The sequence below is a fragment of the Octopus sinensis genome, linkage group LG9 (genome assembly GCF_006345805.1).
Source record: "Octopus sinensis linkage group LG9, ASM634580v1, whole genome shotgun sequence".
In the NCBI taxonomy this organism is placed as follows: domain Eukaryota; kingdom Metazoa; phylum Mollusca; class Cephalopoda; order Octopoda; family Octopodidae; genus Octopus; species Octopus sinensis.
Genome location: NC_043005.1, coordinates 51374043 through 51393180, shown reverse-complemented (window position 1 = coordinate 51393180; position 19138 = coordinate 51374043). Strand labels below are relative to the sequence as shown.

Below are 19138 nucleotides of genomic sequence, written 5' to 3'. Positions count from 1 at the left end.
AATACAAAGAAAATAATTTATGAACTGACTGAAGAAAGATTTATTGGTTTAAAATAGCCTGCTTTGATCTGGATAATCCACCTTCTGCTTTATCGCTTCCGCATAATCGAATTGATTTGGAGAAAACCGTAACAGCATACATTATTTGAACAAAGAAAAAGAGAAAAAAATAAGGAAAGGAAAAAAGAAAAAAGAAAAAGAGAAGTCTAGTTAAAGCGGCAGAGTTGTTTTTTCAGTGAACAAGGTGTAGTCTCACATTACGGATAAATCTGATGGTTCCTTGATATTGCGACAGTTATCTAGTAAGGAAGAATTGCATTAAGGGATTATGAGATGGCCACTTACAGTTTCAAACCGTCACGCAAGTATGAAATCATCTTTAAATTACTTTTTTTTAAATCAGTTTAAAAAAAAAAATTTATTTTGTCAAAATATTTTCGTGGTAAGGCGGCGAGCTGGCAGAAACGTTAGCACGCCGGGCTAAATGCTTTGCGGTATTTCCTCTGCCGCTACGTTCTGAGTTCAAATTCCGCCGAGGTCGACTTTGCTTTTCATCCTTTCGGGGTCGATAAATTAAGGACCAGTTACGCACTGGGGTCGATATAATCGACTTAATCCGTTTGTCTGTCCTTGTTTAACCTCTCTGTGTTTAGCCCCTTAGGGGTAGTAAAGAAATAGGTATTTCGTCTGTCATTACGTTCTGAGTTCAAATTCCTCCGAGGTCGACTTTGCCTTTCATCCTTTCGGGGTCGATTAAATACGTACCTGTTACGCACTGGGGGTCCATATAATCGACTTAATCCGTTTGTCTGTCCTTGTTTGTCCTCTCTGTGTTTAGCCCCTTGTGGGTAGTAAAGAAATAGGTATTTCGTCTGTCTTTACGTTCTGAGTTCAAATTCCGCCGAGGCGAACTTTGCCTTTCATCCTTTCGGGGTTGATAAATTAAATACCAGTTGCGTACTGGGGTCGATCTAATCGACTGGCCCTCTCCCCCAAAATTTCGGGTCTTGTGCCAAGAGTAGAAAAGAATATATTTTCGTAGTATTTGATTGCGATTTTATCATTAATAGTAATGTTTAGTGTTTCGCAAAACGTTGAATCCTCTCGTAAGGTGGCAAGCTGGCAGGATTGTTTGTACGCCAGAAAAAAAACCCCCCAAAAACGGTTAGCGGTATTTCGCCTGTCTTTTTACGTTCTGAGTTCAAATTCCGCCGAGTAGACTTTGCCTTTCATTCCTTCGGGGTCGATTAAGTAAGTACCAGTCATGCACTATGTCGATGTAATTGACTTGTTCCTTCTCCGAAATTGTTGACCTTGAACCAAAATTTGAAATCAATATATTTTGGTGGTACTTTCTAGCGATTCTGTCATTAACATTTATATTTAGTGTTCAGTAATACATCAAATTCTTTTTGTAAGGCAGCAAGCTGGCAGAATCGTTTGTACGCCGGACAAAAAATGCTTAGCGGCATTTCGTCCGTCTTTACGTTCTGAGTTCAAATTCCGCCGAAGTTATTGCCTTTCATCCTTTCGGAGCCGATAAAATAGGTACCTGTTGAATACTGGTCTCGACTAAACCGTCTCCCTCGAAAGTTCAGGCCTTCAGCCTATAGTTGAAACCAAAATTACGAAGAATTTTAAGCGGGGTAGCGGATTGGTACAATCGTTAGAGATTCGGAGAACATGACTTGCAGTATTTTTTCTGAACCTTTATTCTGTGAGTTCAAATCCCACCAAAACCAGCTTTGCCTTTCATCCTTCCGAGATTGGTAAAATAAAGTGAGCAGTCAAGTACTAGGGCCGCTTTAATCGACTAATGTCTTCCCATTAAAACTGCTGGCATAAAGCGATAGTCCAAATTATGCCTATAGCCCAAATTATTTAAACTATAGGCACAACGTCTGAAATTTTATTGAGGTGGGGCTAGTCCTTTACATAGTTCCCAGTGTTTAACTGGTACTTATTCTATCGATTCTGAAAGAATAAAAGGCAAAATCGCCTTATGTCTAAATTGAAAATAATTACGCGAAGTTTTAAGGTCGGTGGGTTGGCCGAATCATTAAAGTTTGAAATATTTTGAAACATTATGAGTTTAAATTCCATCGAAGTCAACCTTGCCTTTCAATATTCTGAGATCTATAAAGGTATTAGTCAAGTACAGGGGTCAATTTAACCGAAAAAAACTTCCGCTCCTCCAAATTTCTGGCCTCATTCTTAAATTCTTTCTACTGTAGGCACAAGGCCTGAAATTTTGCGCGAGTGGGCTAGTCAATTACACTGATCCCAGTGTTCAACTGGTACTTATTTTATCGACCCCGAAAGGGATAGAAGGCAAAAATCAACCTCGGTGACGATTGAACGCAGAACGTAAAGACGGATGAAACGTCGCTAAGAATTTTGTCCGGCGTGGTTAACGATTTTGCCAGCCCCTGCCTTAATCTTATGCTTAAATTGCGAACAATAATTACACAGGATTTGAAGGGTGGCGAATTTGTAGAATCGTCTGAGCATCGGAAAAAATAACTTGCGCTATTTATTCCGCTCTTTGCCATCGCAGTCAACTTTCTCTTTCCTTCTTCTTAGGTTGATAAAATTAAGAAAACGTTACGTACTAGGGTCGATATAATCGACCGTTTCTCTATAAAATGTATGGTTTCGCGTCTATGTTAGAAGCGATTATTATTTGGAATTTTGGGGTTAATGCAGAGTCGCACCTCTCCTTGAAAAACGCATTTAAAAAAAATCGGTTTCTCCGATTTAGTAGTCGGAGATTATGAATATGAAAAAAAAAGCACCCTTTCAAATTTCCTCCTCCCCACAGTTTAAAATTTTGAACTTTTTTCGAAATTTTTTTTTAAAACCAACTTTTCCAAATTTAACCCCTCCCTCAACATCCCCTTCCCCCAAATCAAAAATTTTTCAAATTTCACCCCGTCTCTCCGGCAGACCATGCGCACAGTAAACCCTCCCTCCAAAGAAAACATACCTTTCCGATTTTTTTTTCAGTGGATTCCTATGTTTTCGAACACGGAGATTCCGAATATGCAAGAAATCACGTTTTCAAAATTTTAAATTCAATAAGCATATAGATATGTGTATAACGAAATGTATGTGTGTATATATATATATATATATGGAGAGTTCACAAGAAAAACAAAAGACGAAGACAGGTGGTGTATAAAACAAGCAGATGTATTAGTATAACGCTCAGGAAATTGAAAAGTCTTTTACGTTTCGAGCCTACGCTCTTCTACAGAAAGGGACACAGAAAAAAACAAGGAGAGAAAAAAAATGCGTGTAGTGGCTACCGATCTATTATGGCGATATACACATATATATATATATATATATATATATATATATATAACGTAAGAATCCGAAAAACATTTTTCAAGGTGAGGTGCGATTCTGCATTAACCCCGGGACTTTCTTGCACACATATCGGAAATACATAGATGTAATTACTAAGGATATTATTTCGTTTGCAGGAAGTTTGTTTTCCAACCACATGGTTCTGGATTCAGTCTTACTGCGTGGCACCTTAGGCAATTGTCTTCTGCTATTGTTCCGGGTTGACCAATGTCTTGTGGATGGATTTGTAGACGGCGTGTGTATGTGTGTGTATATACACATCGTTATATTTTTGTGTGTGTGAGTCTCTGTGTAAATCTATGAGCGAGCGTCTTTGTGCTTGTGTTTGTCTCTCTCACCATCGTTTGACATTCGATGTTGGTTTGTTTACATCCCCGTAATTTATCGTTTCGGCACGAGAGACCAACAGAATAAATATCGGGCTTAAAAAATAAGTACTGGGTGCGATTTGTTTGACTAAAACCTTCAAGGTAGTGCCCAAGCATGGCCACAGACCAGTGACTGTCACAAATAAAAGATACAAAAGATTTGCAACTGCATCTGTGTCTTGCACATCCTAGGTTGGTGAGTTGGACCGACTCCAATTAGCGAATGTCCAGCTGCGGATTCAGTTGTGGAGTTTCATTGAAAATATGGTTTGCATATAACTGTTCTTTTTATCCGAGATTTTATAAAGTGAGGTTTTATAAAGCAGACCTATGATTTCAGGAATTTCATCCAGCCTTGATCGTTCTATCTTACTATTCTGACATATTGTACTTTGAATTACGTTATCCAGTGTGACATTAAGATGATAGAGTACAATGCGATTTAGTACTTAAAATTGCATAATGGATCCCTGGTTCGGGAGTTCCAGGGCTTTGAGGTATGCGGAACTGGCTCTTCTGGTCACCATAGTTCTCAGGTCTTCGCTGTATAAGTTATGGGATTAAATAGCATGTAACCACCCGATTCAGGGTACGTTGAAATCATGGGACGCAACAGAAGAACTTGTTGAGTCAATTGCGAATATCATTAGATACTGAGTATATAAATAGACTACAAACTGTTAACGGCAAGGATCAACTAATTCAGACAGTGAACTACTGCTATCATCTTAGTTACGGGGACGTAAATTAACCAACACCAGTTGTCAGGTAGTGGTGGGAGACGAACACAAACACAATGATCCAGAAACACACACACACACACACACACACACACACACACACACCTACCTACCTACATACATACATACATACATATTTCTTTACTACCCACAAGGGGCTAAAAACAGAGGGGACAAACAAGGACAAACAAACGGATTAAGTCGATTACATCGACCTCAGTTCGCAGCTGGTACTTAATTTATCGACCCCGAAAGGATGAAAGGTAAAGTCAACCTCGGCGAATTTGAACTCAGAACGTAACGGCAGACGAAATACGGCTACGCATTTCGCCCGGCGTGCTAACGTTTCTGCCAGTTCGCCGCCTTTTACATACATGCCACTGACCTATCACAGCTTCCAAAAATATAGTAGTAAACGCCAAAAGCTTACCACTCACAATAAAGAGACTGGGTGACATTAAATTTCTTTGCAGGATGTCAATACTATTCATCCATGGTATGAGAGAACAACAGCTTAAGGCTGATGGCTTGAAACGGGTGACTTAGTTCTGTATAAATGTCACACTGTGAACAGCAACAGTGGAGGCGCAATGGCCCAGTGGTTAGGGCAGCGGTATCGCGGTTTCGATTCCCAGACCGGGCGTTGTGTGTATTTATTGAGCGAAAACACCTAAAGCTCCACGAGGCTCCGGTAGGGGTGGTGGCGACCCCTGTTGTACTCCTTCGTTCCAACTTTCTCTCACTCTTTCTTCCTGTATCTTGTCCCCGACTCCCTACGCAACCGCTGAACATGGATGCGCATTCATCCATCCGTCGATGCTCTCGGTGTCGGGGGTTAACCTGCTTTCTCTTCTGCGGGTCTTACGAATGGCAAAGGACCATGTTTCGGACTTCTCCCACTACAGAGGCGCGATCTTGCGAGCTCTGGGACGAAGACCGCTTCGCTCAACAAACAAACAGCAACAACAACAAAATATATGTTTATATAATCATATTTGGAAAGACTTTTCATCACAAGTCTTCTTGATCACAGCTGATAATGCCTTTAAATACATTCAGATAAACAGTAAGCCCAAGGAGCAGGGATAATCTTAGTTGATGAAAGTTTTTCACCTTACTGCAAAATTCATTTCGTACTTAATCCAGTAGTGATGTACGCAGAACAGCCAAAAGACTAAATAAAAAGAAATTTCTTTCACACATTCATTATTATATAAACTGAGTTGTCATTGTGTACCAGTTATGTATGTCGTTAGTTAATAGCGACTTAAATTATTGGTTAATTACTTTAACTATTATTTATAGTATTTAAAGGAAATGTGTTTCTCTTTTTTGCCTGTGACTTTTTCCTAGTAAAAATTGTGACATTATTCCTTTTAGCTTCACTTCCGTTCACCAACCGAATAGATATTTTTGATGGTATAATTGATTTCTTAGATTAGTACACTGGCACAAATGTATAGGGAATAGGTATGAGCAATTAAATTGTCACTAGTATATTACTGGTATTTATTTATCCTCCTTGGAGGGAATAAAAGTCACCACTGGCGTGATGTGAAAACAGAACGTAAAAGGACGTAAAAATATACTTCGAAATATTTAGTCTCGTACCCTATTGATTTTACCGTTTACCACTTAATGAAGAGAAGGGCGAATGCAAATATTTAAAATAAGCTTGAACGTAAAAACATTATCAATACAGCATGCTTAACGTATGTGTTGTCCAAACACCAGAAGCTGCGGTTTTATGTCCAGGAAAGCTCCTTAAATGAAAAAAATCATCTACTTCGGAATTAGGCGAAACAAAATCCTCCCAGAATTGATCACGAGAACGACAGATACGCATTTCGTCGTTGTTGCGAATTGTCAATGTCACATTCTCATGTCACTTCTGACAAAATTGAATCCGTTTGTCTGAAGTATATACAGATAACGTATAAAAAGGAGGCGAGCTGGCAGAAACGTTAGCACGCCGGGCGAAATGCGTAGCCATATTTCGTTTGTCGTTATGTTCTGAGTTCAAATTCCGCCGAGGTCAACTTTGCCTTTCATCCTTTCGGGGTCGATAAATTAAGTACCAGTTATGCACTGGGGTCGATGTAATCGACTTAATCCGTTTGTTTGTCCTTGTTTGTCCCCACTGTGTTTAGCCCCTTGTGGGTAGTAAAGAAATAAGTATATACAGATAATGTATAAACTATCAGCTGGTTTGTAAAGGCGCCACATAAACAGAATAAATTTGAATTATGCAATAGAAGCAGCTCTGATGCCAAAAGCTAAGGTTTTCCGTCTGGGGAAAATCCCTTCAAGGACGTATAGTGCTAAAAAAATATACTTTGGTGCTAAGCGAAACGAAATCGCCCCAGAAGTGGTCACGAAGCGACAGATACTGTATTTCACCGTAGTTGCAAGACTGGTGTTATTATAAGTATAGAGATGGTAATGGATTTGGAGAATCAGTATGTTATGAGGTATTATTTAGTAATGTCCCTTTATCCAATGTCTTGTGAAATCAAAATTCCTACATCTCAACACAATGTGCAACAGCCATAATAAACGCAACCAATCCAGCTACAGTAAGTTACTTCCGAAATTCACCAAAAAGCTTATTCATCTAAATAGATTCCTTCCATCAAGCTTCTCGTATTACTGCTTATATCTAGGAAGCTGTTGGTGGCGTAGCTGACACAGACGTAATTTTGAAGGAAACATTTCCCGTTAGTAAAGAGAGAATTCCTTAGTAAAAAAAAAATCATTTTTTATGAAACGTCCTAGTTCTATCATTCTATTCTGTTGTAAATACATCATGTACACTGTAAGTACACCGCACCATACCCGTAACTCCTACATAAGTCGCCTGTATTTAGTACTGATTACTAAAATATTTGATGAGCAATTTCAAACGGCGCCTACGTTTCACATCTGGACTAGATCTATTAACAGCTTCCCATGATATAAGCTTCCTGCTTATACCGGGTTATGTTTCCCCGAACATTATTTCTTTGTTCAAATAAGGGTGAAAAAAATAAGGCCTGAAATTTTTTTTTTGGGGGGGGGGATATGGTCGATTACATCGACCCTAGTGTTTCACTGGTACTTAAATTATCTACCCAGAAAGGATGAGTGGCAAATTCGACCTCAGAGGAATTTGAACTGAGAACTTAGCGACAGACGAAATACTTATTTCTTTACTACCCACAAGGGGCTAAACACAGAGAGGACAAAGGACAGACAAACGGATTAAGTCGATTATATCGACCCCAGTGCGTAACTGGTACTTATTTAATCGACCCCGAAAGGATGAAAGGCAAAGTCGACCTCGGCGGAATTTGAACTCAGAACGTAGCGACAGACGAAATACCTATTTCTTTACTACCCACAAGGGGCTAAACACAGAGAGGACAAAGGACAGACAAACGGATTAAGTCAATTACATCGACCCCAGTGCGTAACTGGTACTTATTTAATCGACCCCGAAAGGATGAAAGGCAAAGTCGACCTCGGCGGAATTTGAACTCAGAACGTAGCGGCAGACGAAATACTGCTAAGCATTTCGCCGGCGTGCTAACAATTCTGCTAGCACGCGGTCTTAGGAGTGAAAAATAATAAACAGATAAATTGGTGTTATTTAATTGGCTAAGGGCGATGGGCTGGCATATATTTCTTTACTACCCACAAGGGGCTAAACATAGAGGGGACAAACAAGGACAGACAAAGGGATTAAGTCGATTACATCGACCCAGTGCGAAAATGGTACTTTATTTATTGACCCCGAGAGGTTGAAAGGCAAAGTCGACCTCGGCGGAGATGGGCTGGTATAATCGTGTGAACGTTGGAGAAAATGCTTTGGCGTATTTCTTGCAGTTATTTACGTTCTGAGTTCAATCTCCACCCGAGTAAACTTTGTCTTTTATCCTTACAGAAACAATAAAAATAAGTACCAGTCAAGTACAGGAGTCAGTGTTATCGGGTAACGTTGCTGGCATTGTACCTAAAATCAGAAAGTGTTGTTCAGTTGTTAAATCTGAATTGTGACGTTACTGATTGAAATATGTCCAAGATTATGTGAAAAGTCAGTTGTGAATACTCGAACAGATGAGAAGTTGTGGATGTCATTCATCTCTCAGTTATGTTAGAAGTATAAGTTAAACGTCTCTGGGTAAATAAATCTCTCTCTATATAAAGTTGAAGTTGTCTGTGTATGGCAGGTTTGGTAGCCTTCAACTAACACTATCTCCTCCGAAACCCTGCGGCGCAAGTTGACCAAAATTGAGAGTATGATAGAAGAAGGCTTGCTCTTCCTTCCGTAGAAGATAAAATTCAAATCGGACCATGTTAACGCCAAAAATTATTTACATAAAAAAGGTGCTTTTTTTCTATGAAAATCCCTATTTTTTTAACGATTTTTTGACTGCTGTATCGCTATTTTTCGGTGTATTTCAACTAGAAAAATGTTCACTTAAAGAGAATAACAAGCTACATAATGCAAAATTTTTACTTTTACGTTTCAAAAATTCCAATTCTAAAGGGTCGAAACAAACCCGGGCAACGCCGGGCGATACTACTAGTAAATAAATAAAACGGAAAAGACGTGTCGCGAACCAATTTCGCCTTGTTCCAAGATCATCGCGATTACAATGCTTTGCAAACGAGGTGATTAGTTTTCCAGCGATACAAGAGGTTGCCGGGAAACAGTTGAAATAGAGATAAACATCAAATCAATTAGCTTTTTGTCTACTTTAAACATTGACCTTTTTCTATTTGCAAGGTGACACCTGGGTATTGTCAGGATATATGTCACCTGCGTACTATCAATCTCGCTTAATTCAGTACATAAATTCGTTCTTGATTATGATCTTCTTGTATCTTTACCTTTGTGTGGGGTAGCCACGCGTGTTCTCACTTCCCATAAATGTTTTTATTTATATGGAGAAACATTGTTGGCCAAGTCGTTTAAAAGGCAGACCTTCAAACTGATTGATCAACGGTTCAAATACTGTCAGTAGATTTTATTACTTCAAATACTGTCAGTAGTATTACATTCCATTTATTACCAATGCACTAACTCACAATATCATTCAAGCTATAAGCACTATTTTAAGGTGAAGCTCATAAAAGGGCGGCGAGCTGGCATAAACGTTAGCACGCCGGGCGAAATGCGTGGCCGTATTTCGTCTGCCGTTACGTTCTGAGTTCAAATTCCGCCGAGGTCGACTTTGCCTTTCATACTTTCGGGGTCGATAAATTAAGTACTAGTTACGCACTGGGGTCGATGTAATCGACTTAATCCATTTGTCTGTTCTTGTTTATCCTCTCTGTGTTTAGCCCCTTGTGGGTAGTAAAGAAAAAGGTGAAGCTCATAGCTATGAGCTCATGGAGTAGTACGTAATTACCACATATTTCTTTAGAATGCAGTTCTCAGTTCCAATTTAAACTCTGCGAGTCTGGAGAAACCATTCCAGTGCTTCTTCCTTGAATCATTCACACAAGGGTTGTTTACCAGCGTGTTGATTTGTGTCCCTACATATCAAGTCGATATAAAGAGAGTGATAACATACATACATACATACGTATGTATGTATATATGTATGTATGCATGTGTGTGTACATATCTGTGCGTCAGTGTGTGTATATCTATCTATCTATCTATCTATCTATCTATCTATAAATATAGATATAGATAGATTCTTTTATTCTTTTACTTGTTTTAGTCATTTGATTGCGGCCATGCTGGAGCACCGCCTTTAGTCGAGCAAATCGACCCCAGGACTTATTTTTTTTGTAAGCCTAGTACTTATTCTATCGATCTCTTTTGCCGAACCGCTAAGGGGGTTATAAAAAAATTTGAAGAGATTTGCCTGTTATTTCTAGCATGTGGAGATACCTACTAGGCATACCTGTTTCATGCGCTGGTTGAAGATCTTTAAAAAAAAATTCTTGTGTCGTTATGTTGGCTAAAAATTCTTCAAGGTGGTGCCCCCCCCCCAAATTCTGGCGTCGATATATTCGACTAAAAATTCAAAGTGGTGCTCCAGCATGGCCATAGTCTAAAGACTGAAGCAAGTAAAAAGTGAAAAAAACGAAAAAATATGACCGTGGGGCTTTTGTCCAAGGGGCTTTTGTCCACTTTCACACTTTAACTATGGGGCTTTTCTTCGTGGGTCTTTTGTCCGTGGGGACTTTTGTCCTACACTTGTTCTCCACTACCACTGACAACCGGTGTTAGTGTGTTCACGTCCCCGTAACATAGAAGTTCGTCAAAAGAGACCGATAGAATAAGTACTAGCCTTAAGAAAAAAATTAGTCTTGGGGTCGATGTATGGTACTAAAATCCTTGAAGGTGGTGCCCGAGTATGGCCACAGGCCAGTCAAATGACTGAAACAAGTAAAGGTTAAATCTTTTGCTCATGTGTCAGTCGTAGAAAGGATCTATCTATCTATCTATCTATCTATCTATCTATCTATCTATCTATCTGTCTGTCTGTCTGTCTGTCTGTCTGTCTGTCTGTCTGTCTATCTATCTATCTATCTATCTATCTATCTATCTATATCTATCTATCTATCTATCTATCTATCTATCTGTCTGTCTATCTGTCCATCTATCTATCTGTGTCCTGCCTTTATTTTTAAAATTATACGAATGTTGAGAAAGAGATTTGACTGCTACTTCTAGCATTTTCGGTGACCACAATGAAAGTCCACTTATTGCTTCACGTTCACTCCCTATTATACGTTGTGTACTCTGTATCTGCATGTCAAATCCTGCTGCGTCAATAGTGTTTGTTTTTGAATAGTTCAGATAAATGACTACAAAGGAATGTCTTAACAATAGTATATTTCCCCAATAGCTATCAATACATAGTACTGTTAATCTATATTAGTGTCATTCGGTGCAGCTCATTGACACTGTCACACATTGACTCAGCGTTTATCGACGAGGGATTATAATTAGTTTGAACGGTAATTTTGAAGTAAGAAAATATTTCCATTAACAATTTAAGATTTGCCGAGGTTAGGTTAGACTTGTCGAAAATATGAAAATAATTAGCTCAAAAGTCCGCTGGGCCTGCAGCCCCAAACTAAGGGGAGCTAAATAGCATGGCTATAATACGTCTATAATGACTATATGCCCCGGTGGTATTTGATCAGAGGCGGAGAGCTGGCAGAGACGTTAGCACGCCGGGCGAAATGCTTAACGGTATTTCGCTTGTCGTTACGTTGTGAGTTCAAATTCCGCCGAGGTTGACTTTGCCTTTCATCCTTTCGGGGTCGATAAATTAAGTACCAGTTACGCACTGGGGTCGATGTAATCGACTTAATACCTATGTCTGTCTTTGTTTGTTCCCTCTATGTTTATCCCCTTGTGGGTAATAAAGAAATAGGTATTTCGCTTGTCGTTACGTTGTGAGTTCAAATTCCGCCGAGGTTGACTTTGCCTTTCATCCTTTCGGGGTCGATAAATTAAGTACCAGTTACGCACTGGGGTCGATGTAATCGACTTAATACCTATGTCTGTCTTTGTTTGTTCCCTCTATGTTTATCCCCTTGTGGGTAATAAAGAAATAGGTATTTCGCTTGTCGTTACGTTGTGAGTTCAAATTCCGCCGAGGTTGACTTTGCCTTTCATCCTTTCGGGGTCGATAAATTAAGTACCAGTACGCACTGGGGTCGATTAATCGACTTAATACCTATGTCTGTCTTTGTTTGTTCCCTCTATGTTTATCCCCTTGTGGGTAATAAAGAAATAGGTATTTCGCTTGTCGTTACGTTGTGAGTTCAAATTCCGCCGAGGTTGACTTTGCCTTTCATCCTTTCGGGGTCGATAAATTAAGTACCAGTTACGCACTGGGGTCGATGTAATCGACTTAATACCTATGTCTGTCTTTGTTTGTTCCCTCTATGTTATCCCCTTGTGGGTAATAAAGAAATAGGTATTCGCTTGTCGTTACGTTGTGAGTTCAAATTCCGCCGAGGTTGACTTTGCCTTTCATCCTTTCGGGGTCGATAAAATAAGTACCAGTTACGCACTGGGGTCGATGTAATCGACTTAATACCTATGTCTGTCTTTGTTTGTTCCCTCTATGTTTATCCCCTTGTGGGTAATAAAGAAATAGGTATTTCGCTTGTCGTTACGTTGTGAGTTCAAATTCCGCCGAGGTTGACTTGCCTTTCATCCTTTCGGGGTCGATAAATTAAGTACCAGTTACGCACTGGGGTCGATGTAATCGACTTAATACCTATGTCTGTCTTTGTTTGTTCCCTCTATGTTTATCCCCTTGTGGGTAATAAAGAAATAGGTATTTCGCTTGTCGTTACGTTGTGAATTCAAATTCCGCCGAGGTTGACTTTGCCTTTCATCCTTTCGGGGTCGATAAATTAAGTACCAGTTACGCACTGGGGTCGATGTAATCGACTTAATACCCATGTCTGTCCTTGTTTGTCCCCTCTATGTTTAGCCCCTTGTGGGTAATAAAGAAATAGGTATTTGATCAGAGGTTAAGGACGGATAAGAATTAATTCTGTAATGTAATCATTCTATTGTTGCAGTTCCGAGTTGAATTCCAACAGTTGGGCAGTTTGTCCCAGAATTCATGTGTCCACGTAAAGTTAACGAAGGGAATGTCATTTATCTCCCCCTTGATCTCTGACGTCATCTGACAAACGCTAGCCAGGATGGCGGGAATCAGCCAAGCTTTACCTGCTAGAAGTAGCAACCCGAATGTTTTTAAATCAGATTCCAATGCTGGATGTTCAAGAACCTAATGAAGGGAAGATTTTAAATCTTGGGATCATTCTAATTCCCAAAAGGTATAATATGTCTATGTGGAGCAAATATAGACTAAGATACATAGGTCCCAGACAGACAGAATCTCACGTTTATTGTTATAGATATTGGCTTCAAGTTCGGGGTGAGGGGGACGGTGGTGGTGGTGGTTAAGTTGATTACATCGACCCTTATTGCTCCACTGGTACTTATTTTACCGACCCCGAAATGATGAAAGGCAAAGTCGTCCTCGGTGAAATTTGAAAATAGAACGTAAAGACGGACGAAATGCCGCTAAGCAATTTGCTCGGCATGCTAACGATTCTTCCAGCTCACCGCCTTAAAATATGAAAATAATATTAATGCTGCAATAAGGCAGTAAGGTGGCTGAATCGTTAGCATGCCGGATTAAATGCTTTGTAGCATTTTGCCAGTCTTTATGTTCTGAGCTCAAATTCTGCCGAGGTCAACTTTGCCTTTCATTCTTTCGGAGTCGATAAAATAAGTACCAGTTGAGCACAAGAGGTCGATGCAATCGACTAGCCCATTCCGCTAAACACTCAGCCCTGAAGCAATCACAATATTAATATTATGTATATGCAAAACATACATGCACAGACACATACATACACACACACACATATGGTTATCTAAACCTATTGCTTCTTTACCTTTTCTACCAACTGTTTCTCAAGTTTTCCCTTCTGTTTTAACAGTGGTTATGTCTTTAGTGTGAGTGTATGTACGTACGTATGTATGCATGTACATATGTATGTGTGTTTGTGAGTGTCATGGATGAGAGACTGTTCGTGTGCGTGTGTGTGCAAGCTATTATTATATAAAGATACTTTTGGAATTACGGTCTCTTGAATAATGGAACATGGAAGTTTACGGTACCTTTGAAAATTTTGTACATTAAAAAATACTTGCCAGTAACGCGTTTGTTTGCATTCGATGCTGCCATTTCTAAAGAAGGCGACTTACAGACATGGCGTTGAATACCTGGTGTTGTGCTTTAAACATCTTACTTTTTGTGACGACCGTACCCTGCATATTTACAGGCTGCCCTTTGACAAGGAATAACATCCATTCAACTACCCTGCCAGGGATACAGCGAAATCATGGGAATGCAGCATGGCGGATTGCTAAGAGATAGGGCGGCGAGCTGGCAGAATCGTTAGAACGCTGGGCGAATTGCTTAGCGGTATTTCGTCTATCGTTACGTTCTGAGTTCAAATTCTGCCGAGGTCGACTTTGCCTTTCATCCTTTCGGGGTCGCTTAAATAAGGACCAGTTACGCACTGGGGTCGATATAATCGACTTAATCCGTTTGTCCTATCTGTGTTTAGCCCCTTGTGGGTAGTAAAGAAATAGGATTGCTAAGAGATAGCGGAAGAGCTCAACTGAGCCAGCAGTGTTTCTTACATTGATACAGAGCGGAGGAATCCCAGGAGATCAATGGTCAGGATCACAAAGCTCTATCAAGAGACCAATTGCAATGCATCCATAAGGGTGGCGTCCGTGGTTGTGTAATCAGCTAATAAAAGATTCACTATGGCTGAAACTCATAATTCAAATTCATAATGACGGAATTGGATGGCGACAGAGAGTTATAAGAATCCGCGAATGCAACGGAAAAAAAAAAGAGAAAAAAAGGAAACTCTTAGTTATATTACTTCACCCATGATGTCTAAAGTGACCCAGATCAAAGAACGACGATGGAACTGGATAACAATAGGAAAATGCAACTAGTCGTAAGTGGAAATGTATTGGGTTGTCCGGAAAGTTCGTGCCGATTTATAGCCGCTTCCCCTTCGACTTATTTTAGAACATGGTCGAGTCCATAAAATAGGATTTGACTACACCTCCATTTAGAGTACAGTTTAAGCTATCTTTTCGTGGAAGAAGGTTTATGTTCCTATAAGACGACTTTCAGAATTCAAAATAAAAACTTTTATATTTTAGTACATGTTCTGAGCCTAAGAGTGTAACGGCAAATAAAAAAAAAAGTCTGCACAGACCAAAACGTGAGCATTTTCATTAAATATTATACGAGTGCTTTTTTTTTTTATGAAGCGATAACCAGAATATAATCGTATCTGGGCTTATTATTTTATCCAAAGTTAAAACTTTTAAAGTTTGAATGCAATAGATTAATTGTTTTCTCTGATGCTTGTTTGACCAAATTTAAGATACGTCATGGAATCTGAAAATTGGGTCTTGCTGGCGAAAAACAATCGGAAGAGTGATAAGCAATCTCTACAGGAAATATTTAGCAACGAAAGCATTAACAAAGTGCTTGTGATTTGAAGCACAATAAAATAGTGACCGACAGTTCTTACATGCTCAAATGGTCAACTTACAGAGATAAGTAAGCTCTAGGTCATTGAAGTAAATAATGAATTTAATAATCACTTAAATGATGATTAAAATAATGCATGGATGGATAATAAATGTTTCTCAGGATTAGTTTATACACTATTTTGTGCCTACAATTCAACTCAATTTACATGGTAAGCTAAAGATTCTCAATGTATCTCCTAGGTAGCTGAACTGATTATCTCCATGAGTCTAAATTAGCTTCAGATTATGAAAACGAAAGTTCCATAAGTAGCCGTCAAATCTCTTTCTCAACATTCGTATAATTTTAAAAATAAAGGGAAGACACATATAGATAGATAGAAAATAAATCATTTTATTCCCTTCTCAAACTTTGGACCTAACAACCTAAATGAGAAAACCGATATGACTGAAATAATTTTTAAAGGGATTTTATTTTTAGGCTGAGGTCAAACAGTCGAATCCATTCAACCATATCGTCAGTCTTTAGCAACATCAACTACAAAGAACTTGAGAGGGGTGACAGACAGAGAGGACAAGAACCTTCAAACATTTTCAGCATTGCAAGATTTTGGAGTTATTTTTGTCAGAATAGAGCTGTCTTCAAGAATCCAAGTAATGCTATGTATTGAAGAGTAGCCGTAGATGCTGGTCATGTTGTTGTTCTTGTTGTTTGCTGCTACTGTTGTTGTTGTCACATACTTTTTATTTTGACGCTACTTTGCTTCAGAAGTTGGTTAGTCATGAATTCCCTTGGGAATTTTAAGCCGAGCTTCATCACTTTTATTTATTTATTTTTGTTTTTGCTTTGAAACGAAATCTAGCTTCAAGCATCTTATACAGATAACTTTTTAGACACGATTTTCTGAAACTGGTAAAATTATGTAGGGGTGCAAATTTTGATCTTGCCCCACCTGAAAATTCCAAGGGGTGCAGGTGCACCCGCTGCACCCCCTGTTCCTGGGCCCTTGCCTCTATACTAACTACATGATACACCAGCATTTCTCTTCGAGTCATATTCATTCTGTCTCTTTCGACCTCATCGATTTGCGAAAGCCTCTAAAGACCGACGATACTCTTTTTCCTCTTGATATATAATGAGAAACATGTATATCCAATACTCTTTACTCTTTTACTTGTTTCAGTCATTTGACTGCGGCCATGCTGGAGCACCGCTTTTAGTCGAGCAAATCGACCCCAGGACTTATTCTTTGTAAGCCTAGCACTTATTCTATCGGTCTCTTTTGCGCAACACACCAGCATCGGTTGTCAACACACAGCCACTCTTGCGCCAATGAGCATTTTCTTTCAAAAATAGGGATGATATGGGATTAAATGTCAAATATTGATAAAGGAATTGCCATCGCCTTGAAATATTCCTGTAAAGAGCTTTATAGTATTAAAGGGAAAGAAGAGAGAGAGAGAGGGAGAGAGGATTTTCTATTTGACAAGCTTGTTGACTTAAGCTGTCATCCTTTCAATGGCAACAACTAGTTTTTCAAGAACCTTCGCAAATCGTTCAGTACAACTGCACTCTCTAAAATCTCCTCATTCATGGTTGCACGCAAACAATTATTTTTGCTTTTGTTTTACTCTGACAATTGATGAATTTGGGAGAAACTGGTTGAGGTAACATGTTACAGTGGAAGAACAAAGTTCCTGACTTCAAAAGCACTCTAAAAAAGTGACTGAATTTGGACAGTCGATGAGTGGCTGTGTGGTAAGTGTGGCTGTGTGGTAAGTGTGGCTGTGTGGTAAGTAGCTTGCTTACCAACCACATGGTTCCGGGTTCAGTCCCAAGTGTCTTCTACTATAGCCTTGTGAGTGGATTTGATGAACGGAAACTGAAAGAAGCCCGTCTATATATGTATATATGTATGTGTGTGTTCCGGGTTCAGTTCCACTTCGTGGCACCTTGGGCAAGTGTCTTCTACTGTAGCCTCGGGCCGACCAAAGCCTTGTGAGTGGATTTGGTAGACAGAAACTGAAAGAAGCCCGTCGTATATATGTATATATATATATATATATATATATATTATATATATGTGTGTGTGTGTGTGTGTGTATACATTTGTGTGTCTGTGTTTGTCCCCCCACCATTGCTTGACAACCGATGCTGGTGTGTTTACGTCCCCGTAAGTTAGCGGTTCGGCAAAAGAGACCGATAGAATAAGTACTGGGCTTACAAAGAATAAGTCTTGTGGTCGATTTGCTCGACTAAAGGCGGTGCTCCAGCATGGCCACAGTCGAATGACTGAAACAAGTAAAAGAGTAAAAGAGATCAATATCTGGATCATCATGTATATCGTCTGTTTCCTTTGTCGCATCTCCCTTTCTTCTCATTTCTATACTTATCATCTTAACTACAATGAGGAAGACACCTTTTCTCCCCGAGTCACAAGTTTCTAAATATTTGTTAAATAATAAACCGTTTTATTTGCTTCATAATTAATGAAATTTAATTAATAATTTAATATAAAATATTTAATATAAAATATTTATACTCTTTTACTTGTTTCAGTCATTTGACTGCGGCCATGTTGGAGCACCGCCTTTAGTTGAGCAAATCGACCCCAGGACTTATTCTTTGTAAGCCTAGTACTTATTATATCAGTCTCTTTTGACGAACCGCTAGGTTACGGGGACGTAAACACAGCAGCATCGATTATCAAGCGATGTTAGGGGGACAAGCACAGATACGCACAAACATATACACACACACATACATACATACATACATACATATATATATACGACGGGGTTCTTTCAGTTTTCGTCTACCAAATCTACTCACAAAGCTATAGTAGAAGACACTTGAGACTGAACCCGGAACCATGTGGTTGGTAAGCAAGCTACTTACTACAGAGCCACTCCTACGCCTATAATAAATATGTTCTATTTAATATTTATAACATTTAAGTTGGCGAGCTGGCAGAATTATTAGGACGCTGGACAAAATGCTTAGCGGTATTTCGTACGTTCTGAGTTCAAATTCCGCCGAATTTCGGAGTTGACGAACCAGTTATTCCCTCCCATAAAGTTCAGACATTGTACCTATAATAGAAAGGGTAGTTATAATTCTTATTATTAGGGCTGCGAACTGGCTAAATCGTTCGCACCCCTGGCACAATGCTTAATAACATTTTGTCTCTCTTAACGTTTTGAGTTCATACTCCGTCGAGGTTGATTTTGCCTTTCATCATTTCGGGGTAGATAAAATATGTAGCAGTTGAGCACAGGGGTCGATCAAATTGACTCAGCCCCTCCCATGAAATTGTTGGCCTTGTGCCTAAATTTGAAACCAATATTTATAATGTTTGTAATATTTTATAATCTAATACTTATAACGACAAATTAATATATAATCTCTACTTGTTAATTAACCTCAGTGCCAGCCAAAAGGTGTTCCAGTCGTAACTTTTCTGTCGTTTTGTATATTTTGTACTACTTAATCCAGTAAAACCCTTTCACTGCGAAATTAAATTTACTGGTTATTCCAGTAAAATAAAACGATAAGCGTCGCCCTTTTCAAGCCTAGCCAGGCTCATGGCCCC

At 39.2% G+C, this 19138-nt stretch overlaps 1 protein-coding gene across 1 annotated transcript in view; it reads left to right on the top strand.

The window, feature by feature from the left end:
* Positions 1-214: 214 nt before the first annotated feature.
* Positions 215-19138, top strand: part of LOC115215936 (uncharacterized protein C2orf50 homolog) — a 64061-nt gene continuing 45137 nt past the window's right edge. Inside the window, exon 1 of the mRNA XM_029785301.2 lies at positions 215-365. Within this exon, the coding sequence (XP_029641161.1) occupies positions 334-365 (32 nt within the window). The 5' untranslated portion in view covers positions 215-333. The remainder of the gene's footprint in view (positions 366-19138) is intronic.